The 18254-nt window shown below is 40.8% G+C and overlaps 2 protein-coding genes across 2 annotated transcripts in view; one reads left to right on the top strand and one right to left on the bottom strand.

Moving 5' to 3' along the window:
- The window catches only part of LOC104526779 (atrial natriuretic peptide receptor 2), a gene marked incomplete at its 5' end in the record, with an annotated part of 31766 nt that extends 25875 nt beyond the window's left edge, over nt 1-5891 (top strand). Inside the window, 5 exons of the mRNA XM_010170328.1 lie at nt 556-695; nt 1850-2002; nt 2888-2986; nt 5085-5176; nt 5727-5891. Coding sequence (XP_010168630.1) covers nt 556-695; nt 1850-2002; nt 2888-2986; nt 5085-5176; nt 5727-5891 — 649 coding nt within the window. The remainder of the gene's footprint in view (nt 1-555; nt 696-1849; nt 2003-2887; nt 2987-5084; nt 5177-5726) is intronic.
- Nucleotides 5892-17537: 11646 nt separating this feature from the next.
- On the bottom strand, nt 17538-18254 carry TMEM215 (transmembrane protein 215). The gene has a single exon (XM_010170326.1). It carries the CDS (start codon nt 18252-18254, stop codon nt 17538-17540), a length of 717 nt encoding a protein of 238 aa, XP_010168628.1.

Genomic DNA, 18254 nt, shown 5'->3' with positions numbered 1-18254 from the left:
ACACCTTCCACTAGACCTCATCCAACCTGACCTTGGTGTCTGCAGTTGTTTCTCTCACATATTCTCAGTCCTCTCTCTCTGTCTGCAAAACATGCAGGGTTTTTTCTTCCCTTTCTTACTTATGTTATTCCAGGGGCATTACTACTGTTGCTGATGGACTTGGCCTTGGCCAGTGACAGGTCCGTCTTGGAACTGCTGGCATTGGCTGTGTCGGACATGGGGGAAGCTTCTTGCAACTTCTCATGGAAGCCACCCCTATGCCCCCTGCTGCCAAAACCTGGCCATGCAAACCAAATACACTGTAAAAAATTATTTACTGCATTGGTAAACTAAAAGACTTAGGTCAGTCAACGTTTTTAAATGGAAGGAATGTGTTTTCAATTTAAGTAAATGTTCAAAGGCAAAACTATTCTGTAAGATCCGTAGTGAAATAAATACTGAAAAAGAGAAGGTTGAGCTAGTTCCGCCGAGAAGTTCGTATTGTATGCTTAGAATTACCAGTCTGCAATGGTTAAGACAGTAGATGAGTATATTCTTTCTGTTGTGTTTTGACAGTGACATTGTTGGCTTCACTCAGCTGTCCAGCAACAGCACACCTTACCAAGTGGTAGATCTCTTGAACAAGCTTTATACCACTTTTGATGAAATCATAGATAACTATGATGTCTATAAGGTGGAGACAATAGGAGATGCCTGTAAGTTCCTTGAGCTGTGGACAATGATGGGGCATGGGTATTTCATCAGGATAGAGGCTGATTTGATGACAAGGAAGAACAGATTAAGAAGATTTGCAAAGCTTATTACTACTGGGAAGACCATACAAAACAATTAGAGGAGAAGTCCTAGCAAAGCCTCAACACACTTTAGAACCTTTTTCCTGCATAACTTTCATAATTTCTACAATTGATGAATGTTGTGGATGGGACAAATGAATTGAGTACTACTGCTGCTGTTTATTTGGTTCCTGTGACCCATAAAGTCTGACTTTAAACCTTGGCAAGACATTAATCCCAGTTGTCAACTTCTGTTTCACAGGAACACAACTGAAAAAGTTATCTTCTACATGGGAACATAGATGCCATTCCATAAGCTTTATTATCTCTATCTTTTTTGCAAAGACCATGACAAACTTCTCTTTCCTAATACTCTGTAGGAGCTTGGCTGCCTCTTTGTTTTGGATTTTTAGGAAAATGGCTTTCTGTTTGCTACCATGGGAATCTGCTGGGGATTGGCTAGCAGTAAAACTGAGTTCCATCAAAAACTTAGCAGAGTCTATCAGGATTTTTGTATAATATAGACAGGAAATCCTATAAGAGACATGGGGAAGGAAACAAAAACGAGAACAAAAAACCCACTCTTTTTTTTTTTTTTCTGTGGCATGGTCAAGCACATTCTGGAGCATAAAATTCCTGGACAAATGTACCCAAGGGATCCTGAAGAGACCTGTCTCTTGTCCTAGACAATAAGAGTCAGTGCAGGAAGCGTAAGACAATGTCTAGTGGGAATCATTGCCTCTCTTTACAGTACCTGCTCAAATTGAACAGCTACATTCTACTACCTGTTCCACTTCAACCATCCTCAATGGAGGCAGGGAGCAAGAAAGGGTAGGAGAGAATAAATCTTACGGAAAATTAAGAAGGAAATCCAATATTTTTCAGAGATAGGGTAATTACACACATGAGCTGTTGCCCTATCCTTCATTTGTTTATGGCTTTCTCTGTTCAGCAGGTACCACTGTGCCACAGAATATGAAGGAATAGACCTTTATTTTTTTTCAAAATTAGGCACCATCCTTTGGTAAATCTGTGTGTAATGTCAAAGGTTAACACAGTTGCATTGTTATGTTAAGATATGGTGGTGTCAGGAGTACCCAAAGAGAATGGGATCCTTCATGCTGGTGAGATCGCAAGCATGGCTTTAGACCTTCTGGACATCTGCAAGACTTTTAAGATCCCACACAAGCCCAACACCCTTCTAAAGATAAGAGCAGGAATCCATTCAGGTATGTTGAGAGGGCTGCAAAAGAGTCCTTCTCTGGTTTAACAAATGTTTCTGTAGTGGCATTTTCTCTCCTTTAAAAATGAAGTTAATTTATTGACATGGGATAGAACACCTCATAGACCTCATCCCAGCAGAAAAAAAATATTGGATACCTGAAATATTGGGAACACAATGCAGAATACAACACTGGAAACTCCCCATGGCCCCAGTGCCTTTGCTGATGTGAGTGAGGACTGCCATTCTCTATCTGCTACTTTTCAGCTGTTCTGTTCTCAACACAGTGAGTTGCTTGTCAACTCTTTGATCTAGCCTTCACTCTCAGACTCCCAGCTCGCTGATCCAAGCTGATGTGTGATTGCAATTCCCTCTTGATAGACAGCCAGGGTTGGACATGTGCTGTACAGCCCAGCATCTGCAAGTTAAGCAGCTGACATTGTCTCAGCAAGAGATCCTATCTTCTATGTTTTAAATCCCCTGGGGCTGACATGAAGGAATCAAAATGCTCATTTTCTGCCTGCAGCACGATCAGGTTACTTCCTGCTCCTGCTTTTCCATATGACTAGTGAGAGTTGCATATACAACTCCTATTGGCAGCATTCCTGTCTCACTGCCCCTCAAAAATATTCTGTTGTGCAGGTGCCTTAATTCATGCACAGTACCTGCACCCCATTATCACTTCCCCCAGTGTTCTCCTTTGAGGCCCTTTTGCAATTCCCTCCATGGCTCTGGAAGCCATCTCTAAGTCAGCTGTATAACTCATACAAGACAATACTAACACTCAGTCTCTATCTTGTTAATGGATGAGTTATAAGGTAATGTACGAAGCAGCCATGAGGTTGTATGTGATTTAAAACCACAAAATGTCTTTCTTTCCTTTCTTTAACAGGAGCAGTTGTAGCTGGAGTTGTTGGGACAAAAATGCCACGGTATTGTTTATTTGGAGATACTGTGAACACAGCTTCCAGGATGGAATCTACCAGTGAAGGTAACAAGGAATAAACTGCAACCATCCCTTAATGAGTTCTGAAAAAATGTTATGCTGAGTTTTGAGCCTTGTCCTATTTCAATGACTGCAAATCCTGTAAGGAGGGTGTTGATTTCTGCATCCAATCTGCCTATGGATGAATCATGCCCATGATATTCTCTACAACCTTTGTAACAAGGTCTCCTCATTCCCCAAGTCTGAGAAAGGGATTTTCATGGCTTTGAAGTTCTCTAGAATAAAAAGGGCAAGAAACTGATAGAATAAGAGGTGAGTGGATATGTTCACTGTTTCTAGTCCTTCCTGGCACCCAGCTGAATTTATAGTAAAAATATTTTCATGACTCTTCTTTTTCACTTATAACTTCCTCTATGGAGAACACAAGAGATGGTAGGACACCATGGGAGCTGTGTCTGTCTTTAACCACTATAGAAGGTTATATATGTGTCCTCCAGCAAAAAGATTAGACAGAAATCTCTGTAGACTACATCATGGAGATATCCTCACTTTCATTGCTTCCCAGGAGATAACAGAGCTCCATGTTTAGTTAGCAATCTTCATTTTTAACCAGTATGAGCATTTGAGCTTCAAATTCTGAGATACTTCAGCCTCATCTACAAGAACTGGGGAAAAAAAAAAAAAAAGAAAAAAAAAAAAAGAATGAGGGAATGATTCAAGGTCAAACAACCTTTCATTCATGAAATGAACGTGAATAGTTTTACAGCTTACATTACAATGGTTTGGAAATGGATTTGAATTAGGCAAAATCCAAAGTGTTTTCAAGTTTAGTATCATAATAAAAAGTGATGCTTGCAACATCTATCATGATCCACTAGAAAACAAGGCAGAAAGGCAGAGAAGTGATCCTACATAATGGATTTGAAGGTTTAGCATGGGGATTTAAGAATCAACCAGGATTCATTCCTTCTCACCATTTTAAACATCAACACTATAAACTTAAGTATAAAGACAAACAGTCTTATCTTTTAAGCCTTTACTTTTTCTCCCTCTTTTCCTGACCATGAACATCTGATGACCTTAAATTACATTAACATGTTTTAACTCTGAGATGATCACTTTAAAATAGATTAATTTATTACTAGCAATGTAAATTAAAATTGCTATCAGCTGGAATCTGAGTACTAGTGTCTTGTTCCCAAGATGTTAAAATATCATGTATCTAAAGAAAATAATATTTCAGAGATATGTATCTGGCTGCGGTGAAACATATATTTCAGACTTCCTGGTCTACAGGGAGTGTTTTGAGACTTTAAGTAAAAAATATTTAAACACACAGAAAAAGTGGATATTAAAAACCAGTAATTTTCTGATAGAAGAAAAACCAATAAGACTATTTTAGCCAGTCCTACTATCATCTAGGATCTTTTTTAAACAAAGAAGCATAATGATTTACTTTGTGTTACAGAATGTTAAAAGCAGGAAAAAAAATTTGCAATTTGCAAAATTTTGGCAAAATTTTTTATTCTCGCAAAAGTAGGAATATTCAGGATTTGTTCTATCTGTCCTCCTCCTTGGTCCTTCCTCTATCATCTGTAAAAGGCAAGACAGACAAGATTACATGAAGCTAAAATCTCAACTAAGGAAAAATCACTTTTTTTTTTTTAAGTGTTATGGTAATATAGTCTCTTCCTCCTCTTTTTATTTACAAGTGTGGAGGCCGAGCAAGTATGGTAGTTTCTTTAATGTTTAGACTTCACTGAAAACTGTGTGTGCAAAGAAAGTGCTAGCTCTTTATTGGCCAGCAATTAGAACTATGTATGATTTTCTTTGCAAGATGAAAAAGGTGCTTGTCAGTATCTCTGGCCAGGCAGCTATGAAGAGTGGAAAATAATATTAGATGCAGGATGTGAAGAGTAGTGTTTGTTGACAGCCATGTCCTGATATGCCCTCACAAAGAGGCCACGATACTGGAGCTTGTGTGCAAACATTTCAAGTAACAGATGAATGACAGCAAAGACATGAAAAAAGCAATGGGGAGTTCATTAATGAGTCTTGAAGTCTTTGGCACACGGCGAGGGATGGGTCTGTCTTAGAAGTTTGAACTGTTATGATAGTATGACAATTGTCTCTCTCTCTCCAGCTCTTAAAATACAGTGCAGTTCAAGTGCATACCAGCTGTTGGAGCAGATTGGAGAGTATGTGTTAGTATGCCGTGGGAATTTACAAGTCAAGGTGTGTAAGCAACATTTATACTCAGCTTTTCATGGAGGAGAGTGTGAAAGTATTCTGGAGTCCTTGAATTTTAACCCCTGCAGTCCTCTATGTCTCAGAGTCCTTGGGTTAGACTGTTCCCTGTTCCTGAAGAGAGAAAGCTCAAGTTTTAAACCAGGACCAAACCCATGGGCTTGTTCATGGGACAACCCTAATAATTCAGAGATTAAGGTCTTAGCCAAAGTTGGCAGGACTGCATGGTACATCACTTTGTCATAACTGCTTGAAGTTTAAAAAAGTCATTCAGAGACATCATAAATCATCATAAGAGTTCCATAAGAGGACTAACAGTTTACTTCTGGACCCAGTTTTGGATGGGAGTTCAAAGAATTTTTTTAATCCATAGTGCTGTCACTATCTTTTAAGGAAAAGTTTTATGCCTCACTTTTCCTTTATGCAAAATGGCTGACAGACGCATCAGTCTCCTTTTGGGACTTGCTTTGAGCTGTAGTAAGATTACTACACAAATGATGGGTCCTATTATAACCCTATGACTCATTTTCTTCCTTAGGGGAAAGGAGACATGGTAACATACTGGCTTGAAGGTAAGAAAGCCTCTGCCACCCAGAAGGCAGTCACCAGGACTTCTGTGACTCTTCAAGACCCCAACAGAGCATCGTTTAGTTTGATACCGGGTGTCCTTCCCAGTGATCCTCTCTCAAGTCCTGCTTACTAGCCACTCACTAACACCAGCATCCATCCTGCTTTCAGTCTCTGCTGAATTAGGAAGTAAAAAAAAGAGATAGTACACCCCATTGGCCTTGTGGATATATTAGCTCAGAGTTTACTCACAGGTATCTCTTTCCCATCAGTGGCAGGAAAAAATAAAAAACAGCAAAAAATCATCTTGAGGAATGCTACATAAGACTGGCCCACCAGCTACTAGGGCACAAGGAAGCTCCCAGTGGTTTTTGTTGATTTGGTTTTGCTGGGTAATCCCCTGCCAGCATCTCCATCACTTCAAAACCAGCTGGCTAGACATTCCAGCCTGCTGTAAACTGCTTCCACAGGAAAGAAGGAGACAGCAGAGTGTTGCTGTTTAGTGGTGTGATAAACCTTGTGGATGCAATTGGTTTTGTGCTGTGAAAGGGAAAAATAAAATGTATTGTGTTAGAAAGCAAGGCCTGTTGAAAGAGGAGGATGAAGCAGTGCAATTATAGTGGATACAAATCAGAATGAGAATATGTGCTTCTGCTTCCATTTGATCTCCATTGCCTAGAGCACAGAAAGAAGAATTAAGAAGAAAGTCTGGGCTATTTCCATAGAGTCAACACTTAGTGATATCTGCCATCTTGGTAGAGAGATCTGAAAATCTTGGGAAAGAAATGAAAGACATTGCATGCTGTCGTTAAACAGAAGAGAGTCCTACAGCTGCTCATGTCTTTGGCTGCTCTGGGATTTCTCTGAAAATCTGCTCTTAACATTAGCTTATGTTATGGAGTTGTTTGACTATTGTGGTGGCGAACATACTATTGCTGGCTAGCTATCTGACTGTGAAATCGGGCAGCCCTCTGAGTCACTGTGTAATTTAAGACACAGTTTAGAAAAGGTCATTCCTGAGCAAGCATTTCCTGTAAAGAGAGACCCAACAGAGCAAGTGGAGTAATCTCTTGATGATCTTGGTTCTGTAAGCATTTCTGGTGTTGACTTTCTTTAAAAACAAAGGATGTATATGGTAGACCTTGTTTATACTTTTTAGGGATTTATTTATGGTGATAAATTACATTTCAGGACTAATCTCTTTTGAAGAGTATAGCCAGTCCAGTTGGACTAATTAACAGTCTAACAGAACAGGATACATGAAATAGAGGAAGGAAGGATACCAAGAGTCACAGCAGTTCCACTCTAATGTCAAATGGACTGGCCAAAACTAAGTGAAAGGAGGTGCAAAGAAGGGACTATGAGTGACTATAGGCACCATTTACTCCTCCTTATTCTGCTCACTTACCTCCAGTCTGTCCCTAATTCTAGGTTTGAGTAGAAAACCACACATGTAGATGCAATTTTTCTGGTATAAATTTAGGTAGCTTAAACAAGCAGCTTAAACAAGACGAGTTGTCCATGTTCCTGTGTTGCTAGCATACTTTTAATTCTGAATATGTGCTGTGTAATAGTAATAGGAGAGTCACACTACAGTCCTTTTTCAGCTTGTGTCAGAAGTAAATACAGTGGTAATGTTAGATTTTTCAGAAATGCCTAATAGAGGTAGAAAGCTAAATCCTTCTTGGAAGAGGAAGTCTTGGAAGACTTATTTGAAATCCACAGGGAAAATACAGAATATTCTGAGTGAAATTCTGTATCAGAAGTCTGTAAGAATACTGCCACTTGAATGGGACCAGAATGTCAGCAAGGGACATACACATAACTGATCTTGTCACGTGAGATCCCAACATAAAGTCCAGCCAAACTTTAAAAAAATATTTTTTTATTGGTTTCACATTTTTTTCTAAACTTAAAAGATTCCTTTCTGTATTTTTAATTTCATTAGTACATGATACAGTACAGTTACCTTATTTGTAATCTTTGCAAAATAAACCTTTTAGTTATCCAGAACCCAGAGATGTCCTTTAATACAACCATTTCTTTTACCCAAATACTACCTAGATATTGTGAAACTCTCAGCTCTATTACAGTGCTGCATGATGTATAACATAGTTTACATTATTCTTTTAATGACTTAGCATTTTTTATATTTTTATTAGAAAGGTGCATATCATGAGGTCTTTTATCAATATGGATGTTATATGCTCATCTGTAGTAGAACTTCAGCTTTAACAATTCTGTATTTAACAATTATTTTAGTGTTATTTTCAGAATTAAAAGCTTTAAAATTAGTGTCTCCTGTGTTTAACATCTTCTAAATAGAAATGAGTGATGAGTGACCATTAGCAAGCTTGTTGGATTGACAGTCTTCACCACTGACAATATTACCACTGGGTAATATTCAAATTCAGCTGAAGATAGTACAGAGATTGTTGCTGTCTTCAAGGGGCCTAGAGTCTGGTGGTGATCTACAAAAGAGGTACAGCTTGAAGAGCTGTACCAGTGTCAGCCTACCCCTCTGTTTTGTTGTTATGTTTTGATCCTCTCCTTGAGCAGAGCATCTCCAGAATGACAACTACATTATTTTCTAAGGACTGTTGAATCTGTTGTATCTCTCCTGAGACTTCAGGCAGTAGGCTTTATTGATGTCAGTCTGACTGAAGGCTGTGATGCTATGACTGTTCTTCCTCCAGCAGACAGAAGTACAATGTAATGAATGTTATAGATGCAAATAGAAGTGTCGTAAGTCAACTAGCAAGTATTTAAGGTTTATCTCAGGCTTTTTCACAGATGTAGTTAATGGCTACAGCTGTATTTCACTGTCAAAGCAACAGGCAAGTTGCAGGAACACGAGCTCTATTTGGTAACACAAATTTTTACTAGGAGTTAGAGACAATGCAGCCATGATTAGAGATTGTATAACATAGCAAATTCAGCAGCATAAAGCCTGTAAGATGTGCCTTACTTTTACTTACTTTTCTGGGGGTGGCATAGCTGCAGAGTTCATTTTTTTTCTGTATGTGGCCACATAGGCATACCTATGTATAAGAATATATAGAGAGTGTACATAATATAGAGAGAATTATATATTCGTATATATGTAAAACATGTCTGGCTATAAATGTAACTGTATAGGGAGTGCAAATCAATACCCAGAATGAGGACACAAAAATGTTGACAGTTATTGCCTCAGTTTTAAACTCTACAAGCATCTCAGATTTGGAACCCACCAAGGGAACACAGAGTGGTGCCTCACATAGAACTTCATATACAAGTGCAGGTGGTCTTTACAACAGCTGCAAACCAAAACACTGTCCCATTTCACCTTCTAAATCTATATCCTTGTGTAAGGTGGTACTTGTGACTGATGTTACTGCAAATTCAGATCTCCAGAGAGTCCTGTTATAGCTCCTGGTATCTCTTACTGCCCAGGCAATGTAGCAAGGAAGCCTGTGGCTAATGCTGGGTTTTGGTAGTGGAGGAAGAGGCTGCAACGTTGGCTCCTGTGAGAAGCTTCATGAAGCTCCCCTGGCTTCAAGGCAGACCTGCCTTCAGCCCAGGCTGAGCCTATATGTGATGGCAAAATGCCTCTGTGAATCCATATTTACGAAGAGGAATGACCAGTTTGGCAGGAGATCAGGAACATCAACAACAACAGACGACAACAACCTAAAGAGGAGAGAGGAGGGGGGATGTGAGAGAGACAACTACAGACACCCAGGTCGGTGAGGAAGGAGGAGGAGGAGGTGTGCCAGAGTGGAGGTTCCCCTGCAGCCTGTGGTGAGATGGCTGGCTGTCCCCCTGCAGCCATGACGGATAACAGTGGAGCAGATGTCCACCTCTAGCCCAGGGAGGATCCCATGCCGGAGCAGGAGGCTGTGCCTGAAGGCAGCTGTGACCATGTAGAGAGCTCAGAAGCCCAGGAGGAGCTGATACCAGAGCAGGGGCCCAGGGTGAGGAGGCACGCCAGAGCAGAGATCTGTCTCCAGCCCATGGGGTCCCCATGCTGGAGCCGGGGGTTGAGCCTGAAGAAGCCTGTGTTGGAACACTTTGTTCCTGAACTATTTTAGCCTGCAGGAGGGGTCTCACACTGGGGTGGGGCAGAGTGCAAGGAGCTGTGTCCCTGAGGAGGAAGGAGCAGCAGAGACAATGTGTGATGAACTGACTGAACCCCCATTCCCTGTCCCCTCTGCCACTAGGGGAGGAGAAGGTAGAGAAATTGGAAGCAAAGTGATTTGAGCCCATAAAAAAGGGAGTGGTGGGGAGAAAGAGTTTTAAGAGGTGGTTTAATGTCCCACTATCCTATTCTGATTGACTGGTAACAAATTAAATGGAATTTTCCTTCCCCAAGTCGAGTCTGTTTTGCCTGTGACCATAATCAGCGAATGAGCCCTCCCTGTCCTCATTTCAACCCATGAGCTCCTTTGTTGTACTTTCTCTACTCTGTCCCACTGGAGGGAGGGGACTGAGTAAGTGAGTGCATGGTCTTAACTGCTGGCTGTGGCTAAACCACCACAGACACGTTACTCCTTTCCTAGGAGATTATAACCCCGCCAGAAAATGGGAAAGTAATTGTAAAAATAGAGCTGAAGAACTGAAGGTGATATGTACTTTATAGACCACTTCAGTTCTTCACTCAGTGGCTCTTCATTGTCTATGGTCATGCAAAATAATAGAGAAGATACTAATACTGTATTCATGATGTGGTGATTTTTTTTTGAAAGATTGTGCATTTTGATTATTGTTTATTGCAGCTCCATCTACATACAGGTAAGGATGCAGGCAGGTACATTAAATAAATCACACGACGCAAAAACTGACTTATGAAAGTCTTTAATTAGATGGATAAACTTTCACTATATTGTTTCAGTTTGAATGTTGAGGAGTAGATTGAATACCCACAATATTTTTAAAAATCCCAACAAGTAAAAAAAAAATGGTTAATGTATTTCCAGGTGTAAAACTTTCTAGATTTTATTCAAACCATTGGCACTGAACAAAACTGTGTTTTGCCATCAAAAAGTTAGTCTTTATCCCCTAAATTAGTTAACAAACATCTTTTATTTAGCTTGTTATTGATATGTGTGGAGGGTCTCCAGTTCCACAGTTCTTTTTGTGTAAACAGAAAAGTTATCTGCTTCTTCCTACAGTTAATTAGTCAAACCAGAAAACATGAATTTATTTAAAAAAAAGTGGAATGAAATCAGGTGCTCTTTGCAAACAGTGCAAGGGCATAATATAAGTGTTGAACCTGACTGTGCAGAGGATGCAGGATCTCTTGAAGATCTGTGTCTCGAGAAGAGATTGGTATGAGGTTCCCTAGCATGTAGAATATCTCTCTCCCACCCCACTCAGACTCCCAAAAGGTATTAATAGCCCTTCCATCTGAATTAACCTCAACAGTAAGAGTCTTTGGTTTTTTAAGAATGTCTTTCTGGGGCTCTTCCCTTAGACCAGTAAAAAGACAAGGCTATGCAAGATTATTCTGATTACTCTCCAGCTGGCTACCATCTGCTTTTCAGCTAATGAGTACTCTGTCCTCCTAATTCCTGTCTGAATTTTCCGCTATTTCACACCAGTCAGTGTAAAACATTGGGTTGTGCATTATTACATTCTAAATTGGAATTCAAAGATAAAATAATTTTCAATCCAATGTTCTCTCTCTCTCAAAAAAAAAAAAAAAGAGGGCAAAATTCCCTCACCTCCTAATTTAAAATTTGCTAAAATGCACTTTCTGATGCAGAGAAATTATAAAACAACCAGTTTGAAATGTGAGAGAATGGGTTTTGTAGAATTTGTTTGTGTGGGAACCCTAATGACTGAAACCTTCCAATGAGCATGTATGAGTCTACGTGATGTTATTTAGTGTCCCATAGTATACGAACCACAGTCCTCTGGTTCAGACAGGGAACCAAGCTACCCCATCTTCTGTATTTGTACCTCACCTTTCCACTGCACTAGGTCTTAAGTGCATATGCATCCTTTTTGGAATTAACTTGTAATGCTGGATTTAACAGTGTTCATGAAGTGCTAAGTCTGGGAATAGAATAGGTACTTCCTAGCCAGTGAATGCCAAATATGATGCTACTGTAGTAGCACCCTCATGTTCATGAGTGCGCATAATTGCTGATCATTATCATTGCATTTCCTAGTCAAACACAATGCTGTTCAAATAAGTGTTTTGATGAGATCTGAAAGCAAATCAACTTACCTGGCATCAGATCTCTACTACATACCAATTTTCTTCTGTAGCTCTTGCATTCTGCCTCCAGGCAGAAAAACACTCTCTGTCCCTACCTGAGGAGCCTGCTCAGGGTAAGCTACCAAAAAGAAGCTGCACATATGGAAGAATGCACTAACATATTGCCTCCATGACCAGAATATAACACAGTTAATCTAACAAAGTAATGAAATACTGTTGGTAAGGCCTTTTTGGTCTCTTGCTTTCATGAGTAATACCTCTTTTTCTGTTCTTGCCTCATTACAGCAAAGTACAGAACCAGATTTTCAAAGTATTTAACCCTTTTCCACTCCCTAAGTAATGAAACTGGAGGCTGAAAAAATACTAGTACTGAATCTGTCAGAATTGACCAAAGGTTTAACGCTTTTACCAGTGGTTTGGAGAAATGCTGAACACAAAGCACTGGATAATTTCAGTTTGTGATCGGTAACAGAGACAGGATTTCACAAGTGTTATAATGAAACACCTTCCCGAGACATTTAAGTTCTGTGTATCCTATTGGAAGAACTGTGTGTCCTTAAAGAGCCACGACAGAGTTCTTGGAAAAATGCTCTTCTCCTAAAGGACAGAAGGAATTTTAAATTGCAACAATACACTTGAGGCAGAAAATTTGGGTGAGGTGTTGGAAAGATAGAGGGGTCCTCTGAGCAGATCTCAAATTAATATATTGCTGTGCTTGTGCATTCTGTGACCTGCTCTTGCAAACAAACGTGTAATGTATATACACCTACACATGGTGCAGTGTTTGTAAGTAAAAACATTAAGCACAAACACTTCTGCATGCATCTGACAATAGGATAGTCAGGGCTAATCCATGGAACTGTTCTGAACAGAAAATAAACTATGATTTAAAAACCAGTGATAGGTGGATCTCATTGCCTGGTAAAGACATACAGGGTCTGGAATTCCTTCACTGCGAGGACTGATAAATGTAACACTCACTGATGAAAGTTTGCCAGAAAGCATTAGAAGTGAATTCTAGATCCGCTCTCTGTGTTGTTTCTAAAGACCAGACATAAAAGGGCCTGTGGTACCAGAGAAGTAACAAAGCTGCCGACTGTCATCCCAGTAGGGATTGCAAGCTCAGGCTGGATGCAGAGTAGAAATGGGCTCAGTATGAGCTGCTTTGCAGCTGATGTGTCCTGCTGTGTATTAAGAATGTGTTCAGAAAACTCCTCTAGTCTACATATTAAGAAACTCCTCTACAAGTTTTAATAATGATTGATATTAGACACTTTCACAGAAACCTTTCAGGACTCAGAAAATCTCCTGTGTCAGAAATGCATTCTCTAGGAATACAGCTTTACTGGCAACGTGTTGAGATTCAAGTGTCTGAGGGCAGACTGTGCCCTGCACATAAATAGATCAGTCCCTAAATCCTAATGAAATTTGGGCTGGAAGTGCCTTTGAGGCCTGACAGTCACCCATCTCCAACCCATTTCTACAGCATCTTTAGTGGGAAAGGTATTACACCGAGATGCAAAATGCCAGGCCTGTGCTGCAAGAACTGACAATTTAGTTGGATGTCTCAGTGTAACAGCTTACATGGGATGGATGATGTTGGGTCAGATTCTACCACTCTGGTCAAGAGCAGGAGCTCAGTCTGGTACACACCAGGAGAAATGCTGAGAGGGGTCATGGTGGCTGTTACTCTGTTAATGACAACATAACAAATAGTTACTGGAGCCAAGACTGCAGAGAGGTTGGATTGGATAGGGAGGAACTGCCTGTGGAAAAGCACCACATTTCTGCAGAACGCAGATCCAGAACACGATAGCAGTGCTGAGGGACACACACACCCTGGGCACATTCATCTCCCACCCGTTCCTTTCCAGGCAGAAAGGACTGGCTATTGTTTAGTGCTCCAGGAGGACAAACTGCCCACTGATTAAAACTCCTAATTTCCTGTTAAAGGTTTTGCAATTATCAGCTTGCATGATGGTAAAAGTGCTATTTATGGCAATGGAAATTTAAACAAAGCAACACAAAATTGCCCTGCATACAGCTGATCTGTGCATCACATGTTTTATTAAAATGTAAACTCCACTGTAGCACTATGGCAAATGCTAGTCTAAAAATAAATTCCATATATCTGAGGAACATTCTCTGAATGTCCAAATCACTGGTTTTCTCAAACACTAATATATGCCTTGCCACCCATACTGTAGGACCAAGCAATGCAATACGTGGCCATTGACTTCAACGAGACCAGGCGTTAACCCCACAAACAGAGCTCCACTAAAACTGCAGGCAGTGTTTGGAAGATAGCATCAAGGAGAGAAGTGGAAATTTGACCCAGAGGTGTTTTAAAGGTAGCACGGACACAAAGAAGCTCTCATTTCCAGGTGGTGGCTTGGAATCACACCCTTAGCTGTGATATCCTGAAGCTAAATTCAGACCCAGGACTAGAAGCTGCCTCTGAGAAGCAACATCATTATTCCTACTTGTTTCAAGATCAGCACTGGTACTACATGTTCTGGTGGCCATCAGGAGAGACCACATGAGCTGAATGAAAATAAAGCCCCAGTAATTCTCTGGCCTGGGCATGGTACCTGCATAAAAAGCTTGAAGCTGCTGTCATGCCATCTTTGATCAAATAAGCAGTAGATTTCTACTAGCAAAACTATAGCATATGAAAAAAGTTCAGTTAAAAATTAAAAAAAAAAAAACCTTTTAATTTTTAAATGGACAAGTTCTTATTTTTCAAATGGCCACATTAATTCACTTCCATTTCATCCTTCACTTAACTAGCACAAAAGAAAGGAAAAAATCAAAGAGAAAGAGATTTCAGATGTAGTACTTATATATTTCTTTAACTTCAAATTCCCTTATGTTCAATAAAAAACTTTAGTGGATTATGGTGGATTATCCTAGAAACATTGCTTAAACTTGTATTTTGTAATAAAATCTTACCTCAGCTAAATGAACAGAGGAAGGTCATTGCCCGTAAATATCATGTTTTAAACATAAATTTTTATATCTCTTTCTATATTGTGGGAAATTTTTACTCCCACTAAACTTTGTTTTAATACAAACATTCTCTTCCTTCTACACTAAGAATGAAATAAAGCACATGACTCAGATCTGCGTGGCTGGTCTGAAGTTATATATTTACCCTTCCATTTGTCACTAGATTTTGCCGCCTTGCCTTGTAAAACCCCATGTAACTTCTGACAGAGAACACCTAGTCCTAGACAAAATGGAAAAAACTTGACCTTTTCCTATATATATTTGCAGAACTGTACAAATCGCGGTTCCCAACGGGCTGACGCTTTGCTCTCTTATGCAAGACAAGCAATTGCTCACAACCCTGGCAAAGTCAGCATGCAGCTACCTGGTAGCCTGTTTTCTCATGGTGGGTCTGATCTTCAGGGATGCTGAGTACCCATGGACACATGCTGAGACCCTCACTTGCCTCCCTTGGGAACAGAAAGTGATGAAAAACTCTTTTCCTCATGATGTTCATCAGCAGTATTTTAGCTGTTGGCTTCAGAGGTCATGAAATAAGACTTCCCAGTGCCATCAAAGAGCTGCTCTGTACATTGCAGAATAAGGTCCTGCAGTGACTAAGCCTGCAGGAGACAATCCGCCTGTCAACAACAGAGTGCTTTTATGCGGAAGCGGGAGTTGAACAAGTCAGGGAGAGGGACTGTGTCTGTGGAATTCCTTTGCTCAGTGGATAAAATTTGGGCTGTACAGAGTATGAGTGTTTATTTATTCCCACAGTATTGTTGTTGCATGCCAGAGTGGCAAAGCTGCGGGTAACCACCTATTCAGAGACTTTACCTGACTCAAACTAGCTAGTATTTTTTCAATTTATCCTAATAGCATCCTGATGCCCCACCAAAGCCTGGCCAGAGTGTTAACATCTTGTTTGGTCTGAAAGAAACCAAACTATCTGATGTAAAAAATTGTATTTTCTCCTTCTGGAAAGCTCTTCAGACACTGGTTGTCTGTATTGATTTGACGTAAGTTTCCAAACAAACAAACTAGTAGATGCATAAAGTTTCCATTCACTTTCCATACAATTCCATGGGCAGTGAAGAATGGCTCATTTCAGTGGAAAATTCCTCGACACTTTCTACATAACATCTCAGTTTGCTACAAAAGGAAGGCTGATTTTCTTCTTTCCTACCCTGGTAATGTGATACATTTGTATGGTACAATTTATGGTGGACAAAAACCAGCTAAGTAAGAACAGTTACTAAGACTTCCATCACAGAGGAACTTTTTGGAGTTGTGAGAGTTTAGTTATAGGAACTGTGACTTTGTGAGATGCTAGCAAATTACTCTATGCTGTATTATACCACATCTCTGTTACCTACATAGTAGAGGCCAGATAAGATTTTTATACACAGCATGGAACATGCAGTTTACTGTTGGAGGACAGAATAGCCAGGATTTGTGTTCCTGTATGCAAAGCCGCAGGCTCAGATTTTCAATGGTTAATCCTCACTACTCACTTCATATTTTTCTCGCTATGTATCCACAAGCTGTGAACAAAAAACATCTGTCAGACAGGTCTTCTGTTCCCTCCCCTCAGCACAGCAGGGCTTTGAGACCCCCTGAGTGGACTGTAACCATTCATCACCCATAAAGAAACACTGGCATTTTAGAAAAGGCACATGAAATGATGTTTTGAGAAGAGTCAGATCCAGTTCTGAACACAACCCATAGAAGTCTATTGCCTAAGGGACTTTAGAGGTACTGAAATATATTTTTAAGACCAGAGTCCACTGACATCTGCTCCTAGTCTCTGCAAGAACCGTGTCATGATCATGTTGTGCTCTCCTTGTCAAGTTCGCCTATAAAATCCCAAAGTGTTAGAAACATTCCAGTGAACTCAGTAACAGCGGGGAATGAAGCTAAAACCTGTACCTTGCATGCTATTGATGATGGATTAGCCTTTGAAAACTCCCCTGAGCCCATCTGGCTCCTAGGAGAGTTTCAGAGGAGCCCACACAGTCAGCACACTGATTCCCTGAAGCAGAGGAAAACAAAATCCTACCAGGAAGAGGAAGGAAGAGAGACAAATCACTTCTACACTCCCTCATGCCAGCCAGCTATCAGAGTGCACGCTGACATCTCCCAACCCCTCCAAAAACAAAGTGACATTGTTGCTAAGACCCATGCAGCCATAGAGCACCACATTCCTTCCTACAGCCAGCTCCAGAGTTTTGATTCAGCTCTTGATCTCAGCTGACAGCTAGGGCTGCCCTTTGGACAGTGTGCCTACAGGCTTGGGTACAACAAGCAGCAGGAAAGCAAAAGGGAGGGAAAGGGAGAAAATAAAATTAAAATGTAATTTCTTTTTTTTTTTTCCCAAATGAAGAATTGAATTATTTAACCTTTAAACATGCTTGTTTACTTACAGAAAGAGTATTTCAGGCACAAAAGGTTTGAGTATCAGTCACATACCAGGTTAAATTGTAATAGTATCAGGATTGTCCCATGCAGTGTAGTCAGCTATATTATCCCCTATCAAGAAGTTGAAGTTGTAGTTTTTGTACACATACATCTACATAAAGTACACAACTTTCACACTATGGTCTCCTGGTCTGAGTTGACTCCAGCAGGGTTTATGTAACAACAGTATCTGTCATAAGGGCTGTTCTCCTTGTAAGAGCAGACAATGATACTGTCTTTAGGAGCAACGAAAATGTTATCTTCAATGTCAGGGCAAGCAGCGCTGTCTCTGCTGGGAGAAGAGCTCTTCTCCAAGGCACTGTATATGGAACCATCTCCCACGAACACATTCCCCGGCATCTCTGGGTAACAAGTCTCCAGGTACCTCAGCATCTCCTCCTGCTCCACCTTTCTGATGAGGCTCTTGCATTCTCCCGTGGTGGTGGTGGTGGTGGTGGTGCAGATGGACACGGAGTCCTCACCTGGCAGCATTCTCCTGTCCTTTTGGTATGCTTTCTTGGCCAGCTCATCGCAACTCCCCTTGCCAGACTCCAAGTCTGAGGGGGTCCTCAGCAGCTCCATGACATCCCGGTCCTTGACTTGCTTGCAGCACGGACACTTGTTCTTGGGCCATTTGGTGCAGCCGTCGGTCTTTCTGGTGAGGGCAATGGCAGCGATGCCCGGCAGGCAGATAGCCGGCCCGATGGCCAGCAGCGGGATGTCCCCCAGGGTCTCTCCCTTGATGCCGGACACGGTGAACATGAAGCCGAACACCAGGAAGACGCTGACCAGAGCCACCACCAGCCCCGTCCGGGGGTTGATGTCGTCGGGTCTCATGGTCCGCGCCAT

This window comes from Antrostomus carolinensis, unplaced genomic scaffold (assembly GCF_000700745.2).
Source record: "Antrostomus carolinensis isolate BGI_N321 unplaced genomic scaffold, ASM70074v2 scaffold16656, whole genome shotgun sequence".
Classification (NCBI taxonomy): domain Eukaryota; kingdom Metazoa; phylum Chordata; class Aves; order Caprimulgiformes; family Caprimulgidae; genus Antrostomus; species Antrostomus carolinensis.
This window is presented reverse-complemented; position numbering and strand designations above follow the sequence as displayed.

Bases quoted from the DNA above. Each gene is read 5' to 3' on its own strand.
- TMEM215 (XM_010170326.1), bottom strand. From the start codon at position 18,254: ATGGCGCGGACCATGAGACCCGACGACATCAACCCCCGGACGGGGCTG.